This window comes from Diospyros lotus, chromosome 15 (assembly GCF_014633365.1).
Source record: "Diospyros lotus cultivar Yz01 chromosome 15, ASM1463336v1, whole genome shotgun sequence".
NCBI lineage: Eukaryota > Viridiplantae > Streptophyta > Magnoliopsida > Ericales > Ebenaceae > Diospyros > Diospyros lotus.
Genome location: NC_068352.1, coordinates 24,613,063 through 24,638,511, shown reverse-complemented (window position 1 = coordinate 24,638,511; position 25,449 = coordinate 24,613,063). Strand labels below are relative to the sequence as shown.

Sequence of the window (25,449 nt, the reverse complement as noted above, 5' to 3'; positions counted from 1 at the left end):
AATATTTTTAAATATAATAAAAATATTTAAATACCATAAAAAATACATTAAATGTGCCTTAACGCATCAAAGAAAATCCTGGGAAAAAAACCCTACACATTACATGAGAAAGTCATTCCTATTTTTTCTTAGCTTCAAAGTGATGGGCCAGTTCTAGTTTGGGCTTGTGGGCCTTTGTTTTAAAGCCCAAAGTGCCTCATCCAAATTGAATTGTTCAAAGCAAGTTAATTTACCTAATTGTGAAACCCAACATTTTGTAGTGTACCTTACTTCTAAAGATGTATTCTTATAACCGTAATGTTATTTATATATTATTTTTTGAAAAATATTTAATAATTTACGAACAAATGTTATTAATTTCTTAAAAAATATCTCTGATTATGTAAGTGTTAAAAGTTAGTGTATAAATAAATTAGTGTTTTACAATTCAAATGTGTGAATTTTTAAGTCATAATTTTATAAACAAATTGATTATATTTATTATTTTATATATCTTAATATTAATGTGATTATTTGCTATATATTACCACGTGGCACATTAATTTTCAATTTGGACAAATAGGTCCAAGACAATGTTAGACTAAGTCTAACTAGATAGATATTGTAGATTATTTAGACATTAAAAAACTCGTGACAAATATGTCAAAAACAATGTTAGACTCTTTTTTTACGAGTTTACTATATTAATGTGATTATTTGCTATATCTACTTAGCCCAGATTAATTTTTATCTCCCAATTACTCAAGAATTTTAATATCTTTGGATTCTTGAAAATGCATGTATAGACGATAGGGTGTGTAGCAATAAAAATATAACAATAATAACAAAAACTAAATGGGTTTCACTAAGGGTGTGTTTGATAGCATTTAGTTGAAAAGGAAAATATTTTTCAATTTGTATGAAAAACAAAAACCATCTCCCCTAAATGAAAATTTTCATGGAAAAGAGCTAAAAATATGCTTTAATGGTTGTACCATAGAATTGAATTCCATAAAAAAATATAGTGTGTCAAACAAACACCAAAGATAGAATTTAATTCCTTGAATGTGATATTTTTCATGCATTTTATATACTATCAAACACATCCTGAATAAATTATAATTTATCAATAATTACGGTGATCTTCTTTTTCATAAACTCCTTGTATCTAAATAAATTGACCATATATTTAATTTTTTTAAAATTAGTCATGACACTTTTTTAAATGGACAAAGTTCAGGGTGTTATGACTAATTTAAAAAATATATATAAATTAATTCATAAATTTTAAAATTTAGGATAAGCTCGAACCAGGTAATCAAAGTTCATAGAGTATTTAATCAATTTACCTTTATATTAATTGGGTTAAATATATTTTATTTTCAATAAAAATCACTATAATATTATTATAAATAACTGTTTGATCTTTATACATATATATATATATATATATAATATGGTAGATTTTACACATCCCTAAAGTTTGGCTAAAAGACGCCAACCATCATATATTTACAGAAATGTCATTAATTTCCTTTGAGCTTAACTTCTACATAACTCATAATTTTCTGTCATTAATTAATGTCAATTAATTTTATAAAATTTTCAAAATGCTCTCCCCTATATTTTTTTGAAATTACAACAAAAATACTATCAAAAACCAATATGAATTTCACACAAACTCATTTTGGGTTCCATTATATGAGAGAAAATTTTATTGCCTTTTCTTATTAGAGACAAAGAGATAGGTGATAACACAAAGAGAAAGAGACAAGAGAAGAGAGAGATAAAGAAGAAAGGAAACTTTAGGTGGTGTTTTCTTCGTATTTTAGTTTTTAGTTTTAAGCTCTGGATTTATTCAGAATTGGTATTCCCAAAACATACCAGTCCCCCAAACAAGGCTAATAGGGGTTGGTTCTTGCCTCTTCCCTTCATTTCTTGACATGAAAAGCAAAATTGCTAATACCAAAAATATAAATGATAACAACGTCGGTGACGACAATTGACAAAGACAACGTTAGCAACGAGAGAGGGAACAAAAGAGTGAGAAATAGGGGTATTCGGGTGAGAGGAGAGTGAGAGTGAGAGAACGATGTCAACAATCAGCGAGCTGATACTAGAGAAAACAAAGAGGGTTTTAAAGGAGAAGGGCCGATAGAGAGGATCTGATGGAACGGTGAACCATATCGTGGATCTGGGTCGGCCTTTTAATTTATTTATTTTTTAAGAATAAAAACAAAATTTGCACAATTTAAAATTCTAAGCTACCCAATATCACAAAATGAGAATTTTTATACAGTCCAAAATCCAAACACTCAAGTCAGTTCCTTGATTGAATTAAAAAAAATTATAATTAAATGATCCAGATATAGATGATCTAATGCCAAGTCTTCTATCAAGCCATGAAGTATCACCAACATCAATATTATCTATTACAATTTCCTCAAGACCTTCATCTGCAGCTTCCTCAAGTCTTTCTTGAATATTTTCATCAAGCTCCATAAGATTTTTAAGATCAATTACTTTTCTATCATACATCTCCAAATGAGAGGTGGGTGAAAAGTGGGAAACCGATGGGATCTTATTAGCAGCAGAGCCATTAGCCATTAGTCATAGTCATCATGGACCATTAGTGCCATTACAATAATTAAAAAAAATTTCTGATCAGATAAGATCTTTTTGCTCTGCACATGGTCTTATAGGAGCACGCAATGGATTTTTAAGTCGAATTTTTGAAAAATTTGACTAATACACGTTTTATACCTTTTAAATTTAAAGTACGCAAATTATTTCGAATATTTCAAAAATACGTGAGTATAATACTTTTAATAAAAATATGAAATAATTTGCGTATAATACACGAATAAATCGGTGAATTGCTAACAAGTCTTTCATTAACATTTTCATCAAGCTCCACAAGATTTTTAAGATCAATTACTTTTCTATCATGCATCTCAAAAGGAATGGGTGAAAAGTGGGACATCGATGCAATCTTGTTAGCAGCAGGGCCATTAGTCATAGTCATAATAACTCATCATGAGCTATTAGTGCCATTACAATAATTAAAAACTTTTTTGATCAGATAAGGTCTTTTTTCTCTGCACATGGTCTTATGGGAGCACGCAATGGATTTTTTAGCCAAATTTTTCAAAGATTTGGCTAATACACATTTTATACTTTTTAGATTTAAAATACGCGAATTATTCTAAATATTTCAAAAATATGTGAGTATAATACTTTTAATAAAAATATGAAATAATTCGCGTATAATATGTGAATAATTCGACGAATTGCTAACAAGTCTTTCATTAACATTTTCATCAAACTCCATAAGATTTTCAAGATCAATTACTTTTCTATCATGCATCTCAAAACGAGAGGTGGGTGAAAAGTGGGAAATCGATGGAATTTTATTAGCAGCACAGCCATTAGCCATTAGTCATAGTCATCATGAGCCATTAGTGCCATTACAATAATTAAAAAAAAATTCTGATCAGATAGGGTCTTTTTGCTCTGCACATGGTCTTATGGGAGCACACAATGGATTTTTAAGCCGAATTTTTGAAAAATTTAACTAATACACGTTTTATACTTTTTAAATTTAAAGTACGCAAATTATTCCGAATATTTAAAAAATACGTGAGTATAATACTTTTAATAAAAATATGAAATAATTCACGTATAATACACGAATAATTCGACGAATTGCTAACAAGTCTTTCATTAACATTTTCATCAAGCTCCACAAGATTTTCAAGATCAATTACTTTTCTATCATGCATCTCAAAAGGAATGGGTGAAAAGTGAGACACCAATGGAATCTTGTTAGCAGCAAAGCCATTAGTCATAGTCATAATAAGTCATCATGAGCCATTAGTGCCATTACAATAATTAAAAAACTTTTTTGATCAGACAAGGTCTCTTTGCTCTTCACATGATCTTATAGGAGTAAGCAGTGGATTTTTCAGTCAAATTTTTCAAAAATTCGGCTAATACACATTTTATACTTTTTAGATTTAAAATATGCGAATTATTTTGAATATTTTAAAAATACGTGAGTATAATATTTTTAATAAAAATACGAAATAATTCACGTATAATACACGAATAATTCGACGAATTGCTAACAAGTATTTCGTTAACATTTTCATTAAGCTCCATAAGATTTTCAAGATCAATTACTTTTCTATCATGCATCTCAAAAGGGGAAGTGGGTGAAAAGTGAGAAACTGATGGAATCTTGTTAGCAGCAGAGCCATTAGCCATTAGTCATAGTCATTATGAGCCATTAGTGCCATTACAATAATTAAAAAAAATTCTGATCAGGCAAGGTCTTTTTACTCTGCACATGGTCTTATGGGAGCACGCAATGGATTTTTAAGCAGAATTTTTGAAAAATTCGACTAATACACGTTTTATACTTTTTAAATTTAAAGTACACAAATTATTTCGAATATTTCAAAAATATGTGAGTATAATACTTTTAATAAAAATATGAAATAATTTGCGTATAATACACGAATAATTCGACGAATTGCTAACAAGTCTTTCATTAACATTTTCATCAAGCTCCACAAGATTTTTAAGATCAATTACTTTTCTATCATGCATCTCAAAAGTAATGGGTGAAAAGTGAGACATCAATGGAATCTTGTTAGCAACATAGCCATTAGTCATAGTCATAATAAGTCATCATGAGCCATTAGTACAATTACAATAATTAAAAAACTTTGTTGATCAGACAAGGTCTTCTTGCTCTTCACATGATCTTATGGGAGCAAGCAATGGATTTTTCAGTCGAATTTTTCAAAAATTCAGCTAATACACGTTTTATACTTTTTAGATTTAAAATACGCGAATTATTTTGAATATTTTAAAAATATGAGTATAATATTTTTAATAAAAATACGAAATAATTCGCGTATAATACACGAATAATTCGACGAATTGCTAACAAGTCTTTCGTTAACATTTTCATTAAGCTCCATAAGATTTTCAAGATCAATTACTTTTCTATCATGCATCTCAAAAGGGGAGGTGGGTGAAAAGTGGAAAATCGATGGAATCTTGTTAGCAGCAGAGCCATTAGCCATTAGTCATAGTCATCATGAGCCATTAGTGCCATTACAATAATTAAAAAAAAATTCTGATCAGACAAGGTCTTTTTGCTTTGCACATGGTCTTATGGGGCCACGCAATGGATTTTTAAGTCGAATTTTTGAAAAATTCGACTAATACACGTTTTATACTTTTTAAATTTAAAGTAGGCAAATTATTCCAAATATTTCAAAAATATGTGAGTATAATACTTTTAATAAAAATATGAAATAATTTGCGTATAATACATGAATAATTCGGCGAATTGCTAACAAGTCTTTCATTAACATTTTCATCAAGTTCCACAAGATTTTCAAGATCAATTACTTTTCTATCACGCATCTCAAAAGGTATGGGTGAAAAGTGAGACACCGATAGAATCTTGTTAGCAGTAAAGCCATTAGTCATAGTCATAATAAGTCATCATGAGCCATTAGTGCCATTACAATAATTAAAAAACTTTTTTGATTAGACAAGGTCTTTTTTCTCTTCACATGATCTTATGGGAGCAAGTAATGGATTTTTTAGTCAAATTTTTCAAAAATTCGGCTAATACACGTTTTATACTTTTTAGATTTAAAATACGTGAATTATTTTGAATATTTTAAAAATACGTGAGTATAATATTTTTAATAAAAATACAAAGCAATTCACATATAATACACGAATAATTCAACGAATTGCTAACAAGTCTTTCGTTAACATTTTCATTAAGCTCCATAGGATTTTCAAGATCAATTACTTTTCTATCATGCATCTCAAAAGGGGAGGTGGGTGAAAAGTGAGAAACTGATGGAATCTTGTTAGCAGCAGAGCCATTAGCCATTAGTCACAGTCATCATGAGCCATTAATGCCATTACAATAATTAAAAAAAATTTCTGATCAGACAAGGTCTTTTTGCTCTGCATATGGTCTTATGGGAGCACGCAATGGATTTTTAAGTCGAATTTTTGAAAAATTCAACTAATACACGTTTTATACTTTTTAAATTTAAAGTAGGCAAATTATTCCGAATATTTCAAAAATATGTGAGTATAATACTTTTAATAAAAATATAAAATAATTTGCGTATAATACACAAATAATTCGGTGAATTACTAACAAGTCTTTCATTAACATTTTCATCAAGCTCCATAAGATTTTCAAGATCAATTACTTTTCTTTTTATGCATCTCAAAAGGAGAGGTGGGTGAAAAGTGGGAAGCCGATGGAATTTTGTTAACAGTAGAGCCATTGTCCATTAGTCATAGTCATAATGAGCCATTAGTGCCATTACAATAATTAAATTTTTTTTTTGATCAGACAAGGTCCTTTTGCTCTGCAGATGATTTTATGGGAGCACTTACGGATTTTTCAGCTGAATTTTTAAAAAATTTGACTAATACACGTTTTATACTTTTTAGATTTAAAATACGCGAATTATTCTGAATATTTTAAAAATATGTGATTATAATATTTTTAATAAAAATATAAAATAATTCACGTATAATACGCGAATAATTCAGTGAATTGCAAACAAGGATCCAAATTACCCTATTGGTAGTTTTTTTTTGCATCTTTTGGCATTTGATTCCTCACACGATCCATCAGCCTTTCCCCCTGGAGCTTTTCCAGAACATGGTGCCCAAGGAAATGGTGGGGCTGGAGGTGATGGTGGCCCAGAAAATGATGGGGGTGGAGGTGGTGTTGTCGAGGATGTGACTGAAGGTAATGCAACAATAGTAGTACTGTTGAATGGATTCCCATCTTTTCTGCAAGACAAAAATAAAATTGGAAATTATGGGTATAAAATAAGAAAAGGTTAGTTGACAGAAAAAATGTATGCATCCTGTTAGTTGACAGAATAAAAGAGTTTGTCGACTAACTGAGGATTTAGTCAACAGATGGAGAAGATTTAGTCGACTAAATGAGAACTTAGTCGACAGATTAAAACACTAGTCGACTAACAAAAGCCAAATTACCAACTTAGTCGATATATGTAAAAATTTAGTAGACTAACAGAATCTAAAACACCCACTTAGTCGATAAATGCAAACAAATAGTCGACTAACAGAAACCAAAACACCAAAAACACACGACATACGCAAAATTTTTAATCCTCCAAAGCAAGATAAGACAAAATCTTGCTTCCCTACAGTTTCTACTCAACAAATCTCATTCCTTGAAAAACATATAGGGTGATTCAAGACCCTATTGAGACTTCCAATGAGACATCCTAAAGTTTTTAAGAAAACTAACATTTTCGCCAAGAAAATCCCATAAGGATTTACTAGGATGGAAAACAAGACCCATTTAGATTCAAAGAGAGATTTATTTTTTTGCAATCAAGATTAAAAAAGATAAAGCTTGAGATTTAAGTAATTTCAAGAGCTTAAAAGAGCTTTCCCTTGAAATGAAAAATTAACCGAAGATAAACGAACTTACATTTTTAAGAGAAACAAGGGAAGTAAACTTGCTCAATGGAGAAAGATAAGTAGAAAGCTTGCATAACCAAAAAGAGATGCAATAAGAACTTGCCTTAATGATGCTTAAACCAAGAGAAGAAGAAACAACCAGCTGCAATCCCTTCATTTGAAGCTTCAATGGAGATTAACAATGGAGGAAGAGGAAAAGAAGATGAAAGAAGAGATGAATAAGAACAAGAAGAATAAGAAAATGAGATGGCCGATCAAGAAAGGAGGGAAGAGAGAGAGCAAAAAAAGACAAGAAAAATAACCACTTTGCCCTTCTCTTTAAAACACACCCAATGCCTTCCTTAAACCTATTTTGGACATTTGCCTTTCTTTTCTTTTCTTTTCTCATTTTCTTTTCACCCAATAATACACACAAAATTATTTATATAAAATACCCATTTATGAAATTTCCATTTTACCCTTTGCTTTATCACACTCAACATATAAGGCAAACCCTCTTTGGTCATTTCACCATTTCATTTTCATTTAATTAAAACACCTCATATTATGCACATGGACTCAAGCCCAATTCAATAGCCCAACTCATTTTTAGGCCCAATGGATTAACTTTTCAACTTGGGTTCAACTCATTTCCTTTTAACTTAACAAAATACAACACAATTTGCACTTGAACTTAACCTAATTCCAGTAGCCCAATCCATTAGAGATGGGCTTATTTTAATTTTTCCAACTATCCATTGCATTAGACCTTTCAACCCTTGGCCTAAACCTAATTTAGGCCCACTATTTAAGAATTTTCAATTCATTGCTAAGGCCCATGCCTTAATACTTAACATCCAAATCAATTCACTCATGGCCTCATTAAATCACAATATTTCTAGCACTAAATTCTCGATGCTAAATTATCTTACATAATGAATCATAATTCAAATAAAACTCTTGATCCACTAACGAGTCGTTACATGCGCAACCTTACGGGCGTCTCACCGAGACTCTAATTGGTGGAGGACAGGTACATTGCGGCACATCCAAGCAAGTGGGTGTGGGGGAATTCGATTATGGACATTTGGGCTTTTTCACCCTCGGTGGAAGCTGCTTGGGCGCCCCTGGGGCGACAAAGAAAATTGGTAATTCTGGCTTCCTTGGCATGGAACGCAAAATTGTTAATACCAAAATTATAAATGATGACACCGCCCCACCAGTTGATATCCAAACTACCCTATTGGTAGTTTTTTTTGCATCTTTTGGCATTTGATTCCTCACATGGTCCATCAGCCTTTCCCCCTGGAACTTTTCCAGAACATGGTGGCTGAGGAAATGATGGGGCTGGAGGTGATGGTGGCCCAGAAAATGGTGGGGGTGGAGGTGGTGTTGTTGGGGATGTGGGTGAAGGTAATGGGGTGAATGGATTCCCATCTTTTCTGCAAGACAAAAATAAAATTAGAAATTACGAGTATAAAATAACAAATTTAGATTGATCCCTTAGGTGTCCCCTCTGCAGATCCTAAAAAGTTTGCGAAGACCAAAAAGATGAGAACACTTAATTGATTTGTATATCAGATATGACTTGAAGCAATAGCTTCAATTGAGAATAACAATCATAAGTGAGGAATGTGTTGAGAGCAAAAATAATATTCTACCTCTGTTTAATTATATAAATAATATTATCATTTATATAATTAATTGATTATTTAAATTATTTTTATTTTATATATAGTTTAATTAATTTAAATTTATTTTCTTATAATTTTAAATATTATAATTTTATATATAACTTAAATGTTATAATTTTATTTTTTAACTTTTTTTTTTTTTGCTTCCTTAAAAATTTGACCTGTCTTAATTGTGGTAATTAATTGTTAGGAGAAATATGTAAAGTCATGTATGGATAATCAATTTTGAAAATTTGATTATTATTATTTATATAATTAATTAATTATTTAAATTATCTTTATTTTACATACAATTTAATTAATTTAAATTTATTTTTTATAATTTTAAATGTAATAATTTTATTTTTCAAGTTAATTGATTATTGTCATTTATTTAATTCTCCTTTTTCCCATTAGTTTACTTCGAAGATGTGCTATATGTTGGACTTGGAGAAATTAAATGCAAATTAAATTTGTGTTTTGAAAATTATATTAAGTGAGTAAGATTCAAATTGTGTGGCAAAGCGGAAAAACAGAGAAACTTAATGGTGGCATGTGATTTGATAAATTGAGAGAAATAGGAGAATTTGAAGGAAGAGAAACTAATAAAAGATAGCAAATATCTCTCTCTCTTCTTCTTCTCCATTCTCGTTCAACTCTTCCATTTCCTCTATTCTTCTTTCTTGATTTTTCTTCTCAAATTTTTTCTTTTTCTTTACTTTTATTTAGTAAATTTTAACTGTATTTTTTTATCCAGTTTGGTCTTCTGGTGTAACATGGCACCACTATTCTGTCAAGTGAGTGATGTGAATGTAACTAAGAAAAATTAGGCCTTAAGGGTTCATGTGATACACACATATGAGACAAATACACGTGAAAATAATAAAAAAAAAAAACGTCTACCTTTGAATGCATATTTCAGAATAAAAATGTTAGTTATCATTTATTTTTTTTTTCCTATTATTGTGTAATTTTTGTATTTTTTACGCATTGCTTATTATATTACATGTTAATTTAGGTTTATTTTTTATATGGTTTCGGGATAGAGTTATGTGCTTTTAATTGTTCGTCTATCCTTGAATGCATATAAGGAAATATTTCAAAATCTATAATCCTTTTGTTGTATTCTCATGATTGTAACACGATTATTTTATTTATTTTTTACTTCTTTATTGTAATTTTCATTTATTGTAACTACTAAATTATATAACTTTCACTTTAATAATTTTTTTTTTTTACGATATTCATACATCACATGGGTGATCCACTAGTATTAATTAATATGCAATGAAGTCAAGTCAAGCCAAACATAGAGTGCAATTTATTTTAAATAATATAATATTTATTTTAAAATATATAACATCCTGACCACGGAAAATGATTTATTTTGAATTCATTTATAAAGTTGACAATAAAATTCAACAATTCCAAAAGTTCAAGTCAAAAGAAATGCCCTTTTCGAATACTCAGTTTAGGCAAATCGTCATAATTATTAATTTTGAACATTCCAGACTATTGCAATAGCTATCCATTGGGTGGAAGTTACTTCTTTTTGTAAAAGAGGAGAAGCATAAGCAAGATAAAACTTAGAACGGGTGTCCGGGGCAGGGGCAAGGGCAAGGCTTGGGGTAGTGGTAGGGGCAGGGGCATGGGCATGGGCGGAAGCTTAATTGGTATTTTATCTGACTGCTTAGGTGGGAGAATTCGGTTTTTATGTCACTGCCTAGGTCGGACAACCGGGTTTTTATCTCACCTAGGTCGGAGGATTGGGTTTTTATAGCAATGTCTATGTTGGACGCTAAGCCCAGGAGACGCTCAAGTAACTCCAGCACATTCTTTATGTTATCGCTCAAACTATTCCCTGACTTGAAATTTAAAATTGTTAATACCGAAATTCCAAGTGATAACACCACCCCAGCAGTTGCTATCCAAGCTACCCTATTGGTAGTTTTTTTTGCATCTTTGGCCTTTGATTCCTCACATGGTCCATCACATGGTACATCACATGGTCCATCACAAGGTCCATCAGCCTCTCCCCATGGAGCTTTTCCACAACATGGTGGCCAAGGAAATGGAGGGGCTGGAGGTGATGGTGGCCCAGAAAATGGCGGGGGTTGAAGTGGTGTTGTCGAGGATGTGGCTGAAGGTAATGCAGTAATAGTAGTACCGTTGAATGGATTCCCATCTTTTCTGCAAGACAAAAATAAAATTGGAAATTACGAGTACAAAATAACAAATTTAGATTGATCCCTTAGGTGTCCCCTCTGCAGATCCTAAAAAGTTTGTGAAGACCAAAAAGACGAGAACACTTAATTGATTTGTATATTAGATATGACTTGAAGCAACAGCTTTAATCGAGAATAACAGTCTACAGATAGCCTTATTATTATGATTAATTAGTGCTTTAGAAAACCTATATAGGGTAGGTATGTGGACGTACAGTGATGATAAAATTAAAAATGAAAGAAAAAAATCTGCACTCCATTCAAATTTCTGGGGCATTAGGAATGGACGGACCTATAATTTAAATTTTAATAATATAATAAAGCCTGCATCTATTTGCAGCATATTTACTTTTAAATGATAGGTGAAACATAATTAGAGCTCCATCTAAGGATCCTAAATTTTATAATTATTAAATTATGAAATGAAATAGCGTGTATCACTTCGAAGCAAGAGTGCCATGACAACCAACACAAAGGAAACAGGGTGATTTTCGGAAAATGCAGGAGCTCACACAGCTAGATGTGGTGACAGTATGCATTAATGTCTATCTTAAGATAATGCTAATTAAAATCAACAAGAAGTGTTACATTACATTCCATAACTTACTTGTCAAGGAAATTGCATTTCATCAGATTGATAAAGTAAACCAACAAGAAGTGTTACATTACATGTTATGACACTGCATTCAACATAAAATAATTTTTTTTTATCTATTCAGACAATTACATGTATGACCGGGTCAGTATGAGAGTGCTCAAAATTTAACGTGGCTACCTATTTTTTTACGACAACTTTACTTTTTTGGAACTCACTAACAACCCTAAAAAATTTAGTCATTCAGAAATTATGAATGCTACGAATCTCATATGCAATGAAGACTTCTACAAAATTGGTAAACAAAGGTGAAGTGTTCTAACAAATGGTAAAATAATCTTCAGGTATCTAACTGCTTATCCTTTATGAAATAATGAAATTTCCAAAGAGAAGAGAATATCAAACATCTACACCAACCTCATATGTTAAAGTATGCATAAAAAGAAGAAATAAGCCAAAATTTTAGAGCTGAGGCTCTTACTTGAAATTGGGAATGCTCAGCAACTTATCAGGTATAGGCCCATTGAATAAATTATTCTCTATGTTCCTGTTCAAAAGAAAGGGAAAAGAAAATGTAGGTAAAAAAATTACGGGCTGACAGTATCTCACCCTAGCAACTTAGTTATATAGTTATTTTCCTCGGAACATAAGCATTCTACGAAAGTGTCATGGTTGAGAAGAGTACAAATCTTTGAGTGTAAGATCTTGCAGAACATCAAGAATCCCAGAAAGCTGATTATTCTGCAAATGACTGTCAAGTCAATTATAATGTTAGCTTCATTCACACAAATGGAATGAGTGCAAAGCAAGTGCATGAATGAGATAAATTACTCACAGAGTGGTCAGACATGACAAATTCTCCAGTGAGGGCGGAAGTTGGCCATTCAAATTGTTGCTGGATAAATCTCTGCATCAAGATCAATAGTCTAAGAATAACTAACAACTGGGGAAGTAAAACGTGATGGTAGACACTTGCCAAAGAAATAAAGCCTTACAGATTGAACAACCCTATAAGACCCTGAAAGACATCAGGTATTTCTCCAATCAATTGATTACTATCGAGAGACCTGAAACATGAAAAGAAATATTATCAGTGAACCAAGCTCTTTGCAACCAGCAAACTTGATAACATATATAGAGAAAATGCTAAGGAAAATCAAGATCATAAATAACCTGGAGTACAAAATGAAACAAATCCAACATAATATAATATGGCATTACGTACAGGGTCTGCAAGGTCACTGGAAGATTGGAAGGAATGCTACCCCTAATGTTGTTGTTGCCCAGTTGTCTGCAACAAAATAATAGCAAAAGCATTGGGATGGCATTAAAAGAGAAATTAAAGTGCATGCATGCACACGCATCATACTCTGTGTGTGTGTGTGTGCGCGCGCGCGCGTGTGTGTGTGTGTGAGAGAGAGAGAGAGAGAGAGTTGCAACATACATCTCTTTGATTGAAGAAAATGAGCTTAAGCAGTCGCCTAGCTCTCCTCCCAAATTTGCATCAATAAGAATTCTGAAAAATTGTACAATTGTATGAGGATTGAAAGTTGACATTGTTGGCAAAATTATATCTCAAGATGCAATAGCAGAAGGGTTTCCATACATTGAACTAATATCTGTATTGTTACATAAAACTCCTTGCCAAGACTCAGTGCATGGGTCTCCACCATTAGGAACCCATCCAGGAAGCGACGGGTATCCAAGTGCAGCATATAAACAATTAATTGCAGCAACTGATCCAGCATAGAAAATGAATCCAGTGAACAATCATAGAGAAATTCCATAGGAAAAGAGGCAGCAGCAATGGGAAAAATTTTAGTGAAGCATCAAGATGCCGCAAGAAGGAATGTAGGAGGCAGTTAGGAGAAAGTTCCCAGAAAGGCAGATATAGTTTGGGGGAATGTGAAACATGAAAAAGAAAATGACAAGCCATTCTTTTCATTCTCAACGGAAAAAACAAGAGAAACAAAGGAAGATTTAATACACCAGGTTTGTGAGAAATTTTCAGTAACTTACCAACTTTAAACTCCAATGGAGGGCGTAAAGCAACAACCAGTTATACAATCAAAAAGTTGTAGAAAACACACTCATAAACAAGAACAAATTCAAAAGCAAAAATGCTTTAGAGAGGGAATGGATCAGAATTTTAAGACTATCACTCAGGAGATGTAGCCGAAGCAGGAAGACAATAATTCAAAGTAAATATTACACCAAAAAAAATTTAACGCCACCCCAGGAAAATAAAAATAACCAAAAAAAAAATTTATTGATCCAATTGAACTAAGAAAGCACTACCCTCTAGCTTACTATGCATGAGCTTTCGGTTTTAATTAAGGAGGCATGGTAACAGAAGCCTCTCTCTTTCTTCTTCTTTTTTTTTTTTTTTTTTATTTATTTTCTGCCCCTTCAATTTCTAATCAACTAACCAGCACAAGAAAGTAAGAAGTACTTGAGTGAGTCCTTACCGTCGGCAGGATTAGTATATCCATGCAAAAGTCGTGCCGCATATATAAATACAAACGCCGTAAAGACCTGTGCACAGCTCAGACAATTTATAGCAGATCTCTTGCTAGCCATCATTCAAACCCAGCCTGTCTCTTCAATTCCCTCTTTCCAACAAGCTACCTCTCATTACACGCCAACGGACCAACCTCCAATGATCTGAAAAGCCAAGCAAAAACAAAACTAATGTCAGTGATCTCATCGTAACTCTACTATTCACAAACAGCACTCGCCTCGAAAAACCGAAATCCCTCGAAATCCAGCAGACAACAAACTAGAATTACATTCCAAGCAGATACAAAGTAGGAGACAGAAAAAGGAAAAACAAGTCAAACCTGGGAACAGAAATGATCGTAAAGAGAGCTTGAACTTGGAGGAGGACGAAGACAGATTTATACACTTATTTTTGATAAATTTAGTATTTATTTATTTAATGGATATAATTTTTATTTAATTTATTTTTTTGTGTGATTATATAAATAATAAACTTATTTAAAAATATTTGAAATGAAAATAATTATTTTCATGTTTGATCGAAGCTGAACCTGACATGAAAAGTATGGATAGCCACCTATTTAGGGTCAATGTAGAGGAAGTCACAAAACGGCAAGATAAAAATAGAAGGTGAAGAGTTGAGAGGTCAAATTGCTGTATATTATGGTTTTAAAGTGAAATGCATTTCGTGGTAGGATCGTTGTGGAAGAAAGTTATTGGAGCTCACAGTTCTAACGCAATAAGCATACCGTGATTAGACATCTTTGCTAGAGCTTACGATCCTGCCACGATACCGCAACAAGATTGTGGTAGGGCTCAAATATTCGCGAAAAGGTCATTTCGAGTCTGTTTTCTTCCAAATCAATTGGGGATAGACTCCTTCAAGGTGCATGACTCTAAAGATCTAAAAAACACAATATAAATATTAATCATTTGAGGGCTTAGGAGTGTTTTGCAGACGAAGGAAAAGAAAAACCGAAGAAGAAAGGAGAAGACTTGAAGAACTTAATTGTTTGGTTGTATTTTTTTGTTCCTTCTTTTATTCCATATCATGATTTTCGTTTTTATTGTTCTATCATTGATTGAATTCATGTTAGGCTAGGTGTTTTGTAATTAAGCTGAATGATGAAACCTCATTTATTGTTGGTTTAATTCAAAGTATTCGATTTTTGCTATAATATTGTCTTTTAGGTTGATTGTTTATTATATTCTTATTCCATTGATGCTTGATCACCATTAAAACGTGTTTGCGATTCATATTATTTTCAAGAGATTGAATATGAATAAACAATATGGTAATAAACAACATAAGATCCGATAAACAGATAGAGATATCGTTATACTTTGTGAAATCGTATGGAGATGATTACTAAGGGTAAGTGCATGTCTATATATTCATAGGCATCATTCAAATCCACCCTTTCTCTTCAATTCCCTTTTTCCAACAAGCCACATCACATTGCCTTGGACATTCAGTAGGATTAATATAATTTTAGTTTAGTCTCAAAAATTAGAACTAGATTTACTACTCATTCACATTGTCTTATCCCTATGTCCACTCAAGTGCTAAAAATACCTCTTTTTTTTAACAATCTGTAAGATACTATCCTTCGGTTCAGTATCCTTGAGAAAGTTCAATTTTGTTCATCTCTTTAATAGGGGTTATTTTAACTCTCGTGAAAAACTAACGACCTCACCTCTCTTTGCTTCCCTCTTCTTCTCTAAGTCTCTATCTATCATCTCTTTTCTCCCCCTTTCCTCTTTTTCTCTAACCAATCTCATGCCATTGCCGCCTCCTCTCATAGGTTAACCATTGAGGTTTCCTCGCGCACCGATTGCCTCGCCTCGCTGCTACATCCTTGCCTCGCCAACCGCAAAGTGGCGAGGCTACGATGAAACGACGAGGCGGGGCAAAGCGACAATGTAGCGATGAGGCAGTGATGCAACGGCGAGGTGAGGCGGTCGGCGGTGAGAGAAAGGCTGTGAGAGGGTCGGCGGCTAGAGCAAGGGAATGGGAGAGAGATGAGAGAGAGAAACGGGGTGGGTATAGACCCCCCCTCGAGATGACCTTTTTGTCCCCAAACTAACTTGGGAGTAAAGTTACCCCCCGTTGAATGGGGTGAACAAAATTGCACTTGCCTTGAGAGGGTGTGTGATTTGATTAGTATTATCAAAATCATTGTTCTTCCTTAGTCAAAAAGACAAATAAATAAAGAAAATTAAGTCCAAACTACAAGTTGATGCATCACATCCAAATTAAGGTCATGCTATTTGTACAAGAAGACTTCTTTAGATTGGGTTACATGGTGATATTATCGCGATAAATTGAAGATATTTTGGAACTAAATTGAAGCAATTTATAACTACAAATTAGATAAGTCAAATGGTGGCAGCCTGCGGCGGTCTACGAAGGGCGAGGGGGTGATGTAGTTGGCAGTAGTGGTTGCTGAGGTAGCGGCGAGGATGCAACGATGGGGGCGAGAAAGGGAGAAGGCGACGGCAAGGAGATAGTGAGATGCAACAGCAAGGACGAGGCTACGATGGTCGGGCGATGAAAATGCAGTAGCAAGACGATAGCAGTCGACGAAAACGGCGACTAAAGCCTGGTTGTTGGAGGGGAACGGGAGAGAAAGGGGAGAAAGGGCAAAATGGTACATGAAAATGACAATCGTACAAGTTTTTCACTATCAATTGATTGTAGCCAATTAGGAAAGATAAAATTCAAATTAAAACATGGTATGGTATTTTTGGATTATAATAGCACTTTAGTATAGTTAAAAAAATAAAACTCAAATTAAAAATATAAAAAACATGTTTTTTTATTTTTAAAATAAAATTACAACAATTACGAGTCCCTTAAAATTCAGCAGTTTCAAGTTGAATTATTGTTATATAGGCTTTTTTTTTATAATTTTAAAACTTGTGTGTATGTAATTGTGGTTGAAATATTCCAATATTTATAAAAAAAAATTAAAAATAAAAAAAGAAGTCTCTGAGTGTGAACATGTGATGAGCCCCCCACATTTGATGATTACTGAGAGGAGAAAAGATGAGAAAAATTGTCGGTGCCTAGAGATAACTAGTCAAAAGCTGACACATATGCAAACGTGAATTCAATCAAACAATAATTGATTATTTATCATAATGTGTTGGATTGTCAATTCGGCTTTTGGCAGTTAATTATGATTGATTTCTCTTTTAACATGTGCTGAGTCCTTGTTAGATGTTTGGAATCTTTTCATGACATTACTTTTTAGATTTTTATAAAAATATAAAAATAAAAACAAAAATATTTAGTGCAAATCGAATCATCTTACGTTGCCAAATATCTAATAATGCTCTTGTGTTAATTTTGTAAACATTATGATTGTTAAAATGGTAAATTGATCATATCCTTTAAACTTTAATAATTTAGTCTAAATATATGTTTTGAACTTTAAAATTTACTGAGTCACCTTATTTAAAAAAATAGCCATAATACTATAAATAACAATATTAGGTAAATTGACCACACACTCCTTTAAATTTTAAATATTTGACTTAAACACCTCTTAACCTTTTATTTTACACCAAATCAATCTCTAATTTGTCTTGAATTGTCCAGAACACCCTTACATATCTATCAATACTAATTAAACTAAATTAGGTTAGCAAACGTTATTTCTTACATATCGTTTAAGACTTGGATTTACAGATCGTGAGCCCATCCCATGCTACATGAAAATGACCATCGTACAAGTTGTTCACTATCAATTGATTGTAGCCAATTAGGAAGATAAAATTCAAATTAAAACATGGCATAATATTATTGAATAATAATAACGCTTTAGTATAGTAAAAAGAATAAAATTCAAATTAAAAATGTAAAAAAAATATTTTAAATTTTAAAAATAAAATTAAGATGATTAATGTAATTTTAGTTTATTGACAAAAATTAAAACCAAATTTACTACTCATTCACATTGTCTTATCCCCATGTCCACTCAAGTGTTGAAAGGACATATTTTTTTGACAATTTGTAAGATATTGTCTTTCGGTTCGATAGCCTTGAGAGTGCGATTTTGTTCATCCTTTTAATGGGAGTTATTTTAACTCCCATGAAAAACTAACAGCTTCTTCTCTCTCTACTTCCCTCTTCTTCTCCAAGCCTCCCTTTCTCCTCTCCCCCTTTCCTTTTCTTCTCCAGCTAGCCTTATGTTGTCGTCGCCTTCTTTTGCGCGTCAACCACCAAGGTTTTCTCACTTGCTAATCACTTTCCTTCGCAGCTAATCCCATGCAACGGCGAGGCTGTGGTGAGGCAGCGATGCAACGGTGAGACGGGGTGAGGTAGCGATGTAGCAACAAGGCGATCGAGGCAATCAATGATGAGAGAAAGATGGTGAGAAGGTCGGCGACAAGAGTAAAAGAAAGGGAGAGAGATGAGAGAGAGAAACGGAATGTGTATAAACCCCCCAAAATGACCTTTTTACTCTCCAAAACTAACTAGGGATAAAGTTACCCCCGTTAAAGGGGGGTGAACAATGTCGCACTTTTCTTGAGAGGGTGTGTGATTAGATTAACATTATCAAAATCATTGTTTTTCTTTAGGCAAGGGACAAAGGGGTGGGGAGGTAGTGGTGAAGAGGTGAGAAGGCAGTGAGATGTAGTGTTAAGGTCGAGCAGCGAAGATGTAGTGATGAGGGGCGAGACAACAATGAAGTGGTGAGATGCATCGTTGAGGGGTGAGGAGGCGGCGCAAGGCGAGAAAGGAGAGGAAAGGCAAAATGGTCAACCAAAAAATGAGAGAAAGAGAAGAGATGAGACAAAAGAATAAAATAATCTTTTCAACACCCTATAACTCTTATGTAAAATCTGTCTGTACAAATAATTTTATTCTCCAAATTAATGATCACAACTGTAACATTGGATATCAATCCGAGAGTCTCACTCTCATTTTGTTAGGATTAAATTAAGGAACAAAAATATGGTCTCGCACAAATTAATTTAGACATTCGATTTGATTTGATGACAGGGGCAATTGAGCCCTCAGAAAACATGACAATATAGACAAAGACATCCAACTTTGAGACACTGTTTTCAGCATTAATCATTAATTAAGGTTGAATTTTCAGCGTGAGCCCATCCCATGCTACATAAAAATGACACTTGCACATGTAGTTCACTATCAATTGATTGTAGCCAATTAGGAAAGATAAAATTCAAATTAAAATATGCCATGATATTATTGGGTTATTATAATAACGCTTTAGTGTAGGAAAAAAACTAAAATCTAAATTAAAAATATAAAAAACATGTTTTTTTATTTTAAAAATAAAATTAAAATAATTAATATAATTTTAATTTAGTGACAAAAATTAAAATCAGATTTATTACTCATTCACATTGCCTTATCCTCATATCCACTAAAGTGTTGAAAGAATATCTTTTTTTGATAATATGTAAGATATTATTTTTTTGGTTTGATAATATCGAGAAGGTGTGTAATTAGATTAGATTATCAAAATTATTATTTTTCTTTAATCAAAAAGATAAATAAAAAAAAAATTAAGTCCAAACTGCATAATGATACATTATATCTAAATCAATGATCACAACTGCAACTTTGCATATTAATCACACTCTCTCACTCTCATTTTCATAAGATTGAATTAAAAAATAAAAATATGGGTCACACTCAAATTAATTTACACATTCGATGTGATTGGATGACAGGGGCAACTGAGCACTCAGAAAACTTGACAATTTAGACAAAGACAGCTCACTTTGAGACACTGTTTTAATTAAGGTTGTTGCGTTACATTCATAAAGCAGCATCCCATGCTAGATAAAAATGACACTTGCACATGTAGTTCACTATCAATTGATTGTAGCCAATTAGGAAAGATAAAATTCAAATTAAAACATGGCACGATATTGTTGGGTTATTATAATAACGCTTTAGTGTAGGAAAAAAAATAAAATTTAAATTAAAAATATAGAAAACATGTTTTTTATTTTAAAAATAAAATTAAAATGATTAATGTAATTTTAATTTAGTGACAAAAATTAAAATCAGATTTATTACTCATTCACATTGCCTTATTCTCGTGTCCGCTAAAATATTGAAAGGACCTCTTTTTTTGACAATATATAAGATATTGTTCTTAGATAATCTCAAGAAAGTGTGTAATTAGATTAGATTAACAAAATTATTGTTTTTCTTTAATCAAAAAGATAAATGAATAAAAAAATTAAGTCCAAACTAGGACTGATACTGCAACATTGCATATTAATAAGATTGAATTAAAAAACAAAATTATGGGTCACGCTCAAATTAATTTAGACATTCAATTTGATTGGATCACAGGGGCAATTGAGCACTCAGAAAATTTGACAATTTTGACAAAGACAGCTCACTTTGAGACACTGTTTTCAGCATTAATAATTAATTACGGTTGTTGGGTTCCATTCACGATGTAGCATCCCATGCTACAAGAAAATGACACTTGCACATGTAGTTCACTATCAATTGATTGTAGCCAATTAAGAAAGATAAAATTCAAATTAAAACATGGCATGATATTATTGGATTATTATAATAAGGCTTTAATATAGTAAAAAGAATAAAATTTAAATTAAAAATATAAAAAACATGTTTTTTATTTTAAAAATAAAAGTAAGACAATTAATTTGATGCTTTGGAATAAAAAAAAGACAGCCCTACTGTGAACATGTGAACGTGTGGTGACCCCTCCCCCCCCAATTTGATGCTTCTGAAGAGGAGAAAAGTCTAGAGAGTCGAGAAAAATGACCAATGGAATTATTAAAAGGGGATAAAAAGATGAAATTGCCTCCGCCTATTTTGTAAATTTATAAAGTGGGCCACTGCCTTCTTCATTCCCCTTCCATAATTGCCGCCTCGCCTCTACCTTTGCTTTGTCACTACGTCTTGCTATCATGCCACCGTTGCCACGCTGTCTCGTCGTCGTCGTTGCATCACGGTAGCGAAGCGACGGTGGCATGGCAGCTAGGTAAGGGCAAAGACAAGGTGACGACCATTAGTGGGGAGAGGAGAAAGCAGGGGCAGTGACTCACTTTACAAATTTACAAAGTAGGTGGGAGTAATTTCGTCTTTTTGCTCCCATTCTATAAGCTTATCTATCATCCTCTCTAGCCCTAGCCCCGTAATAGAATAAGACAACTTTTTGGTGTCCAAAGATAATCAGTCAAAAACTGACATGTATGCAAAAGCAAATTCAATTAAAGAATAATTAATTATTTGTCATAATGTGTTGGATTGTCATTTTGGCTCTTGGTCATTGATTATTTGTAATAATGTGTTAGATTCTCGTAATGTGTAAGAATAATTAACAAGGACTCACCATATGTGTGACATTACCTCTTAGATTTTTATAAAAATGTAAAACTAGGAACAAAAAATATTTAGTTCAAATCAAATAATTTTACATTGGCAAATGTCTAATAATGCTCTTGTGTTAATTTTGTAAATATTATGATTGTTAAAATGGTAAATTGATTTTATCCTTTAAACTTTAATAATTTAATCTAAAAATATGTTTTGAACTTTAAAATTTATTTAATCACCTTATTTTTTAAAAAAAAAAACCATGACTATAAATAATGAGATTAGGTAAATTGACCACACACTCCTTTTAAATTTTGAATAGTTAACTTAAATACCTCTTAACCTTTTATTTTACATCAAATTAATCTCTATTTTTTTTTTAAATAACCAGAACACTCTTACATATCTATCAACACTAATTAAACTGAATTAGGTAAACTAACTTTATTTCTTACATATCATTTAAGTATTAGATTTAAGTGGTGTCGTTGTAATGCCACGTTTTCCCAAAATGTGTGTTAACTCGAAATTTTGGGAATATATATTTTTTTTCAACAATCACACAACGTAAACTAAAACCCGACAATCCCGATCTACCATTTCTGCATATAAACTTAAAAGAACAAGTTAAGACTTGGAAGTAGAATAAAAATCTCGAATATTACATAACAGAATTCACTTTATTCATAACGTAGAAATTGTTTGACAAGATATTTCAAAACAAAATACATCGAATCTCATCTTTCAACAACCTAACACCTTGAGCATAAACAGAATATATACTAACGATTACTAATGAAATCAACAGCTACATCTCAAAAACCCCATTTTCTTCGGCACCATTAATTTTACCTGAAACGTTTGAATATTCCAGAGGTATAGTCAAAATTAAATGATGAATCATCTAAATGAGAGTTCAAAAATATTTTCATGAATATATGCAGACCATGAATAAAACCGACATGTCCCAACCCAAGAGATTCTCACACAGCACTTTGCCCTAACTGGGGAAAATGCAATCTTTCTAAAGACAACACAACCACATCGACACATTGGTATAATGCAATCCTGCTTAAGAGAGACAACCTCAACGCATGAATCCGAGTATCACCCCTATATCATGTTAGATATTACGCTCCTACACAAAAGCATTTTGGATCTCAACACAACCTTGCCCATAAGTTGATCAACGTTATCCCCGGAATCAACGTGGACCTAGATAATAATGCTATTTCTTAAAGGCTCTTAGGGTGGTGTCCACTTTTTGCCCCTGCCACTTGAGCTAACAACCGGGGTGATATTCACTCTCAGCCCTGCCACTTGAGTACTGTAGGGTAAAGTCCATCTCAACCTCGTCCCAAGTAGGTCACAAAGCATTAATCCTTGTCATGCATCCTGAGTGCTATTACTAAAGTGCCAGCTTAAGAGAGGACAATCTCAACTCATGAACTCGGGTATCACCCCTATATCATGTTAGACATTACGCTCCCACACAAAAGCATTTTGGATCTCAACATAACCCTGCCCATAAGATAATCAACACTATCCTCGGAATCAACGTTCACCTAGGCAATAATGCTATTTCTCAAAGACATCTGGGTGGTGTCCACTCTTAGCCCATACCACTTGAGCCGACAACTGAGGTGGTGTCCACTCTCAGCCTTGTCACTTGAGTACCGTAGGGTGAAGTTCGTTCCAACCCTGTCCCAAGTGAGTCACATAACATTAATTCTTAGCACACATCCCGAGTGCTATCACTCAAGTGCCACACACAGGTTGACAACCCACATCCCATATAGACAATCACTGTAATGCCCCATTTTTCAGGGCGCGTTATAACTTGGTACAATTCTGAGATAATAAATTTTTTCCTTTCAACTAATCCTAACTCTCATCATTCCTTGTATCTGTCCCAGAATTCCTGCACATATATCTCGAAAAAAAATCATTATACACATCAAATGTGGAAGCAAGGATTGAACCTGATATCTTAACATTATCGAAATTCAGATCTTACATCATTGTTCCTCAACATAACTTAATACAAAGCATAAGTCCTCAACTAACATTAATCCAAAATAAGGTTATACATCATCATTTCTTAAAACATTCAAAATTTTAAGTAGCAGAATCTAAATATATGGGCTATATAACATACATTTCAATCCTCATACACTCTACTAAGTGCCATTTCATGCCTCATTTATCCTCGTATATGTTACAATCTCCATATGGAACGTTTGAATATTCTACGGGTAAAACCCAAATTAGATGATGAATCATCTAAGTAAGGGTACAAAAAATATATTTCGTGCATGTATGCAATGTCTTACTCATCGTAGGTGTCAACTACACCCTTTGTGCTACTCACCATTTTTGCGACCACCTTTTTTGAAGCCGGGGTGTATGGGTGCACTCTTGGTAAAGTAGCGGTGCCAGTTCGTACTCCCTACGACCACAATGCCCGTGATCAATGATATCAACATGTACATATGCATTTCATAGCATATCATGTATGCAGTGTACGTGATGAATACATATCAGAGCATGTTAATATGATGAAAGCATTCTCGAGGATCAGGGTTTGAAGCATAAATCACCTACAACCAGCTATTTTCCATAAAACTAAATACAATTGGGAAGTATCATTTACCTTCTCAAGCTCATCGGAATATCTCGATATTCGCGCATGTCTTAAAATTCGTGCATCGCCTCGATTTGGGTGCCAATCTCAAAATTTCACAAGTCTCTTCAATCTTTAGCCTTAAAGCATCCTAATCACCATATTTATTTAAATAAGCATTAAAACCTACTTTTTTCATAATTTCTTGTATTTTCTTTATTTTTCTCTCTATTTTTTCCTCAATAAATCCAAACTAAATATTTTTAAAATATTTTCACAAATAATATTCTAGAATTTTTAAAATTTTCTAGAAAATTTTACTTACCTTGACTTAGCCTCTCCGGCTTTCTCGGTATGCGTGCCATATTCCCGAAAGGCGTGCTCAAACCATTTTCAAGTCTAAAATCTCTGAAATATTAATAATTATTCATTTCCTATTTTTTGGAATTTCTCGAGAATTTTTTCTATTTTTTCTCTATTTCTTTTATTTTCTTCTCTTTCTTCTTCTTCTTCTTCCTTCCTCTCTCCCACCTGCAACTTCCGCTTGCACGGCGCTCGTGACCCCTCTACTTGCCGGCCTTGCCACCGCCAACCGCCACCACGGCCACCACCTTCACCGTCGGTTGCACCCCGCTCCACTGCGCACAGCTGCAGCCACCACAGCAGCCAATCAGCCTCTCGCGCGTAGCTGCCCAGTCGCAACTACCATGGTTGTTTCCATGCACACCGGTAACCTCCTCGCCGGCCTCCGCTGCTGCCAGCGCCTCTGTGCTCCTCCGCTGCTCGCGGCTGTTTTCGCGCGGCCATGGCTACCGAACAACAGCTTTGCTGGTGTTGCCATGGTCGATTTTGGCAATTCCAGGCCTCTCCCTCTCGGCTCCAGCACACACACTCTCTCTCAATCTCACAAGCTCTCTCTGCATCTCTCTCTCGGCCATTGGCTTACCCGAGCTGGCTACCTTCATCTTCCATTTTCTTACTTCTTTCTTCTTCAATTCTCATCCTATTTATAGGTAAGT

General features: G+C 33.3%; 1 protein-coding gene across 9 annotated transcripts in view; it reads right to left on the bottom strand.

Annotated features, from left to right (window-relative positions):
• LOC127791933 (protein STRUBBELIG-RECEPTOR FAMILY 3-like) overlaps positions 1–14,821 on the bottom strand; it is a 44,655-nt gene extending 29,834 nt beyond the window's left edge. For 2 of the 9 annotated variants that reach the window (XM_052322132.1, XM_052322139.1), the window contains exons 1-4: positions 14,432–14,700; positions 13,570–13,699; positions 13,408–13,479; positions 13,189–13,254 (exon numbers count right to left, since the gene is read on the bottom strand). In XM_052322132.1, coding sequence (XP_052178092.1) covers positions 13,189–13,254; positions 13,408–13,479; positions 13,570–13,699; positions 14,432–14,546 — 383 coding nt within the window. In that variant the 5' untranslated portion in view covers positions 14,547–14,700. Of the gene's footprint in view, positions 1–12,444; positions 12,511–12,648; positions 12,715–12,798; positions 12,871–12,958; positions 13,031–13,188; positions 13,255–13,407; positions 13,480–13,569; positions 13,700–14,431; positions 14,704–14,752 lie in introns of those variants that run through there. The other 7 variants (XM_052322135.1, XM_052322134.1, XM_052322136.1 and 4 more) reach the window with 7 other exon arrangements.
• Positions 14,822–25,449: the final 10,628 nt, after the last annotated feature.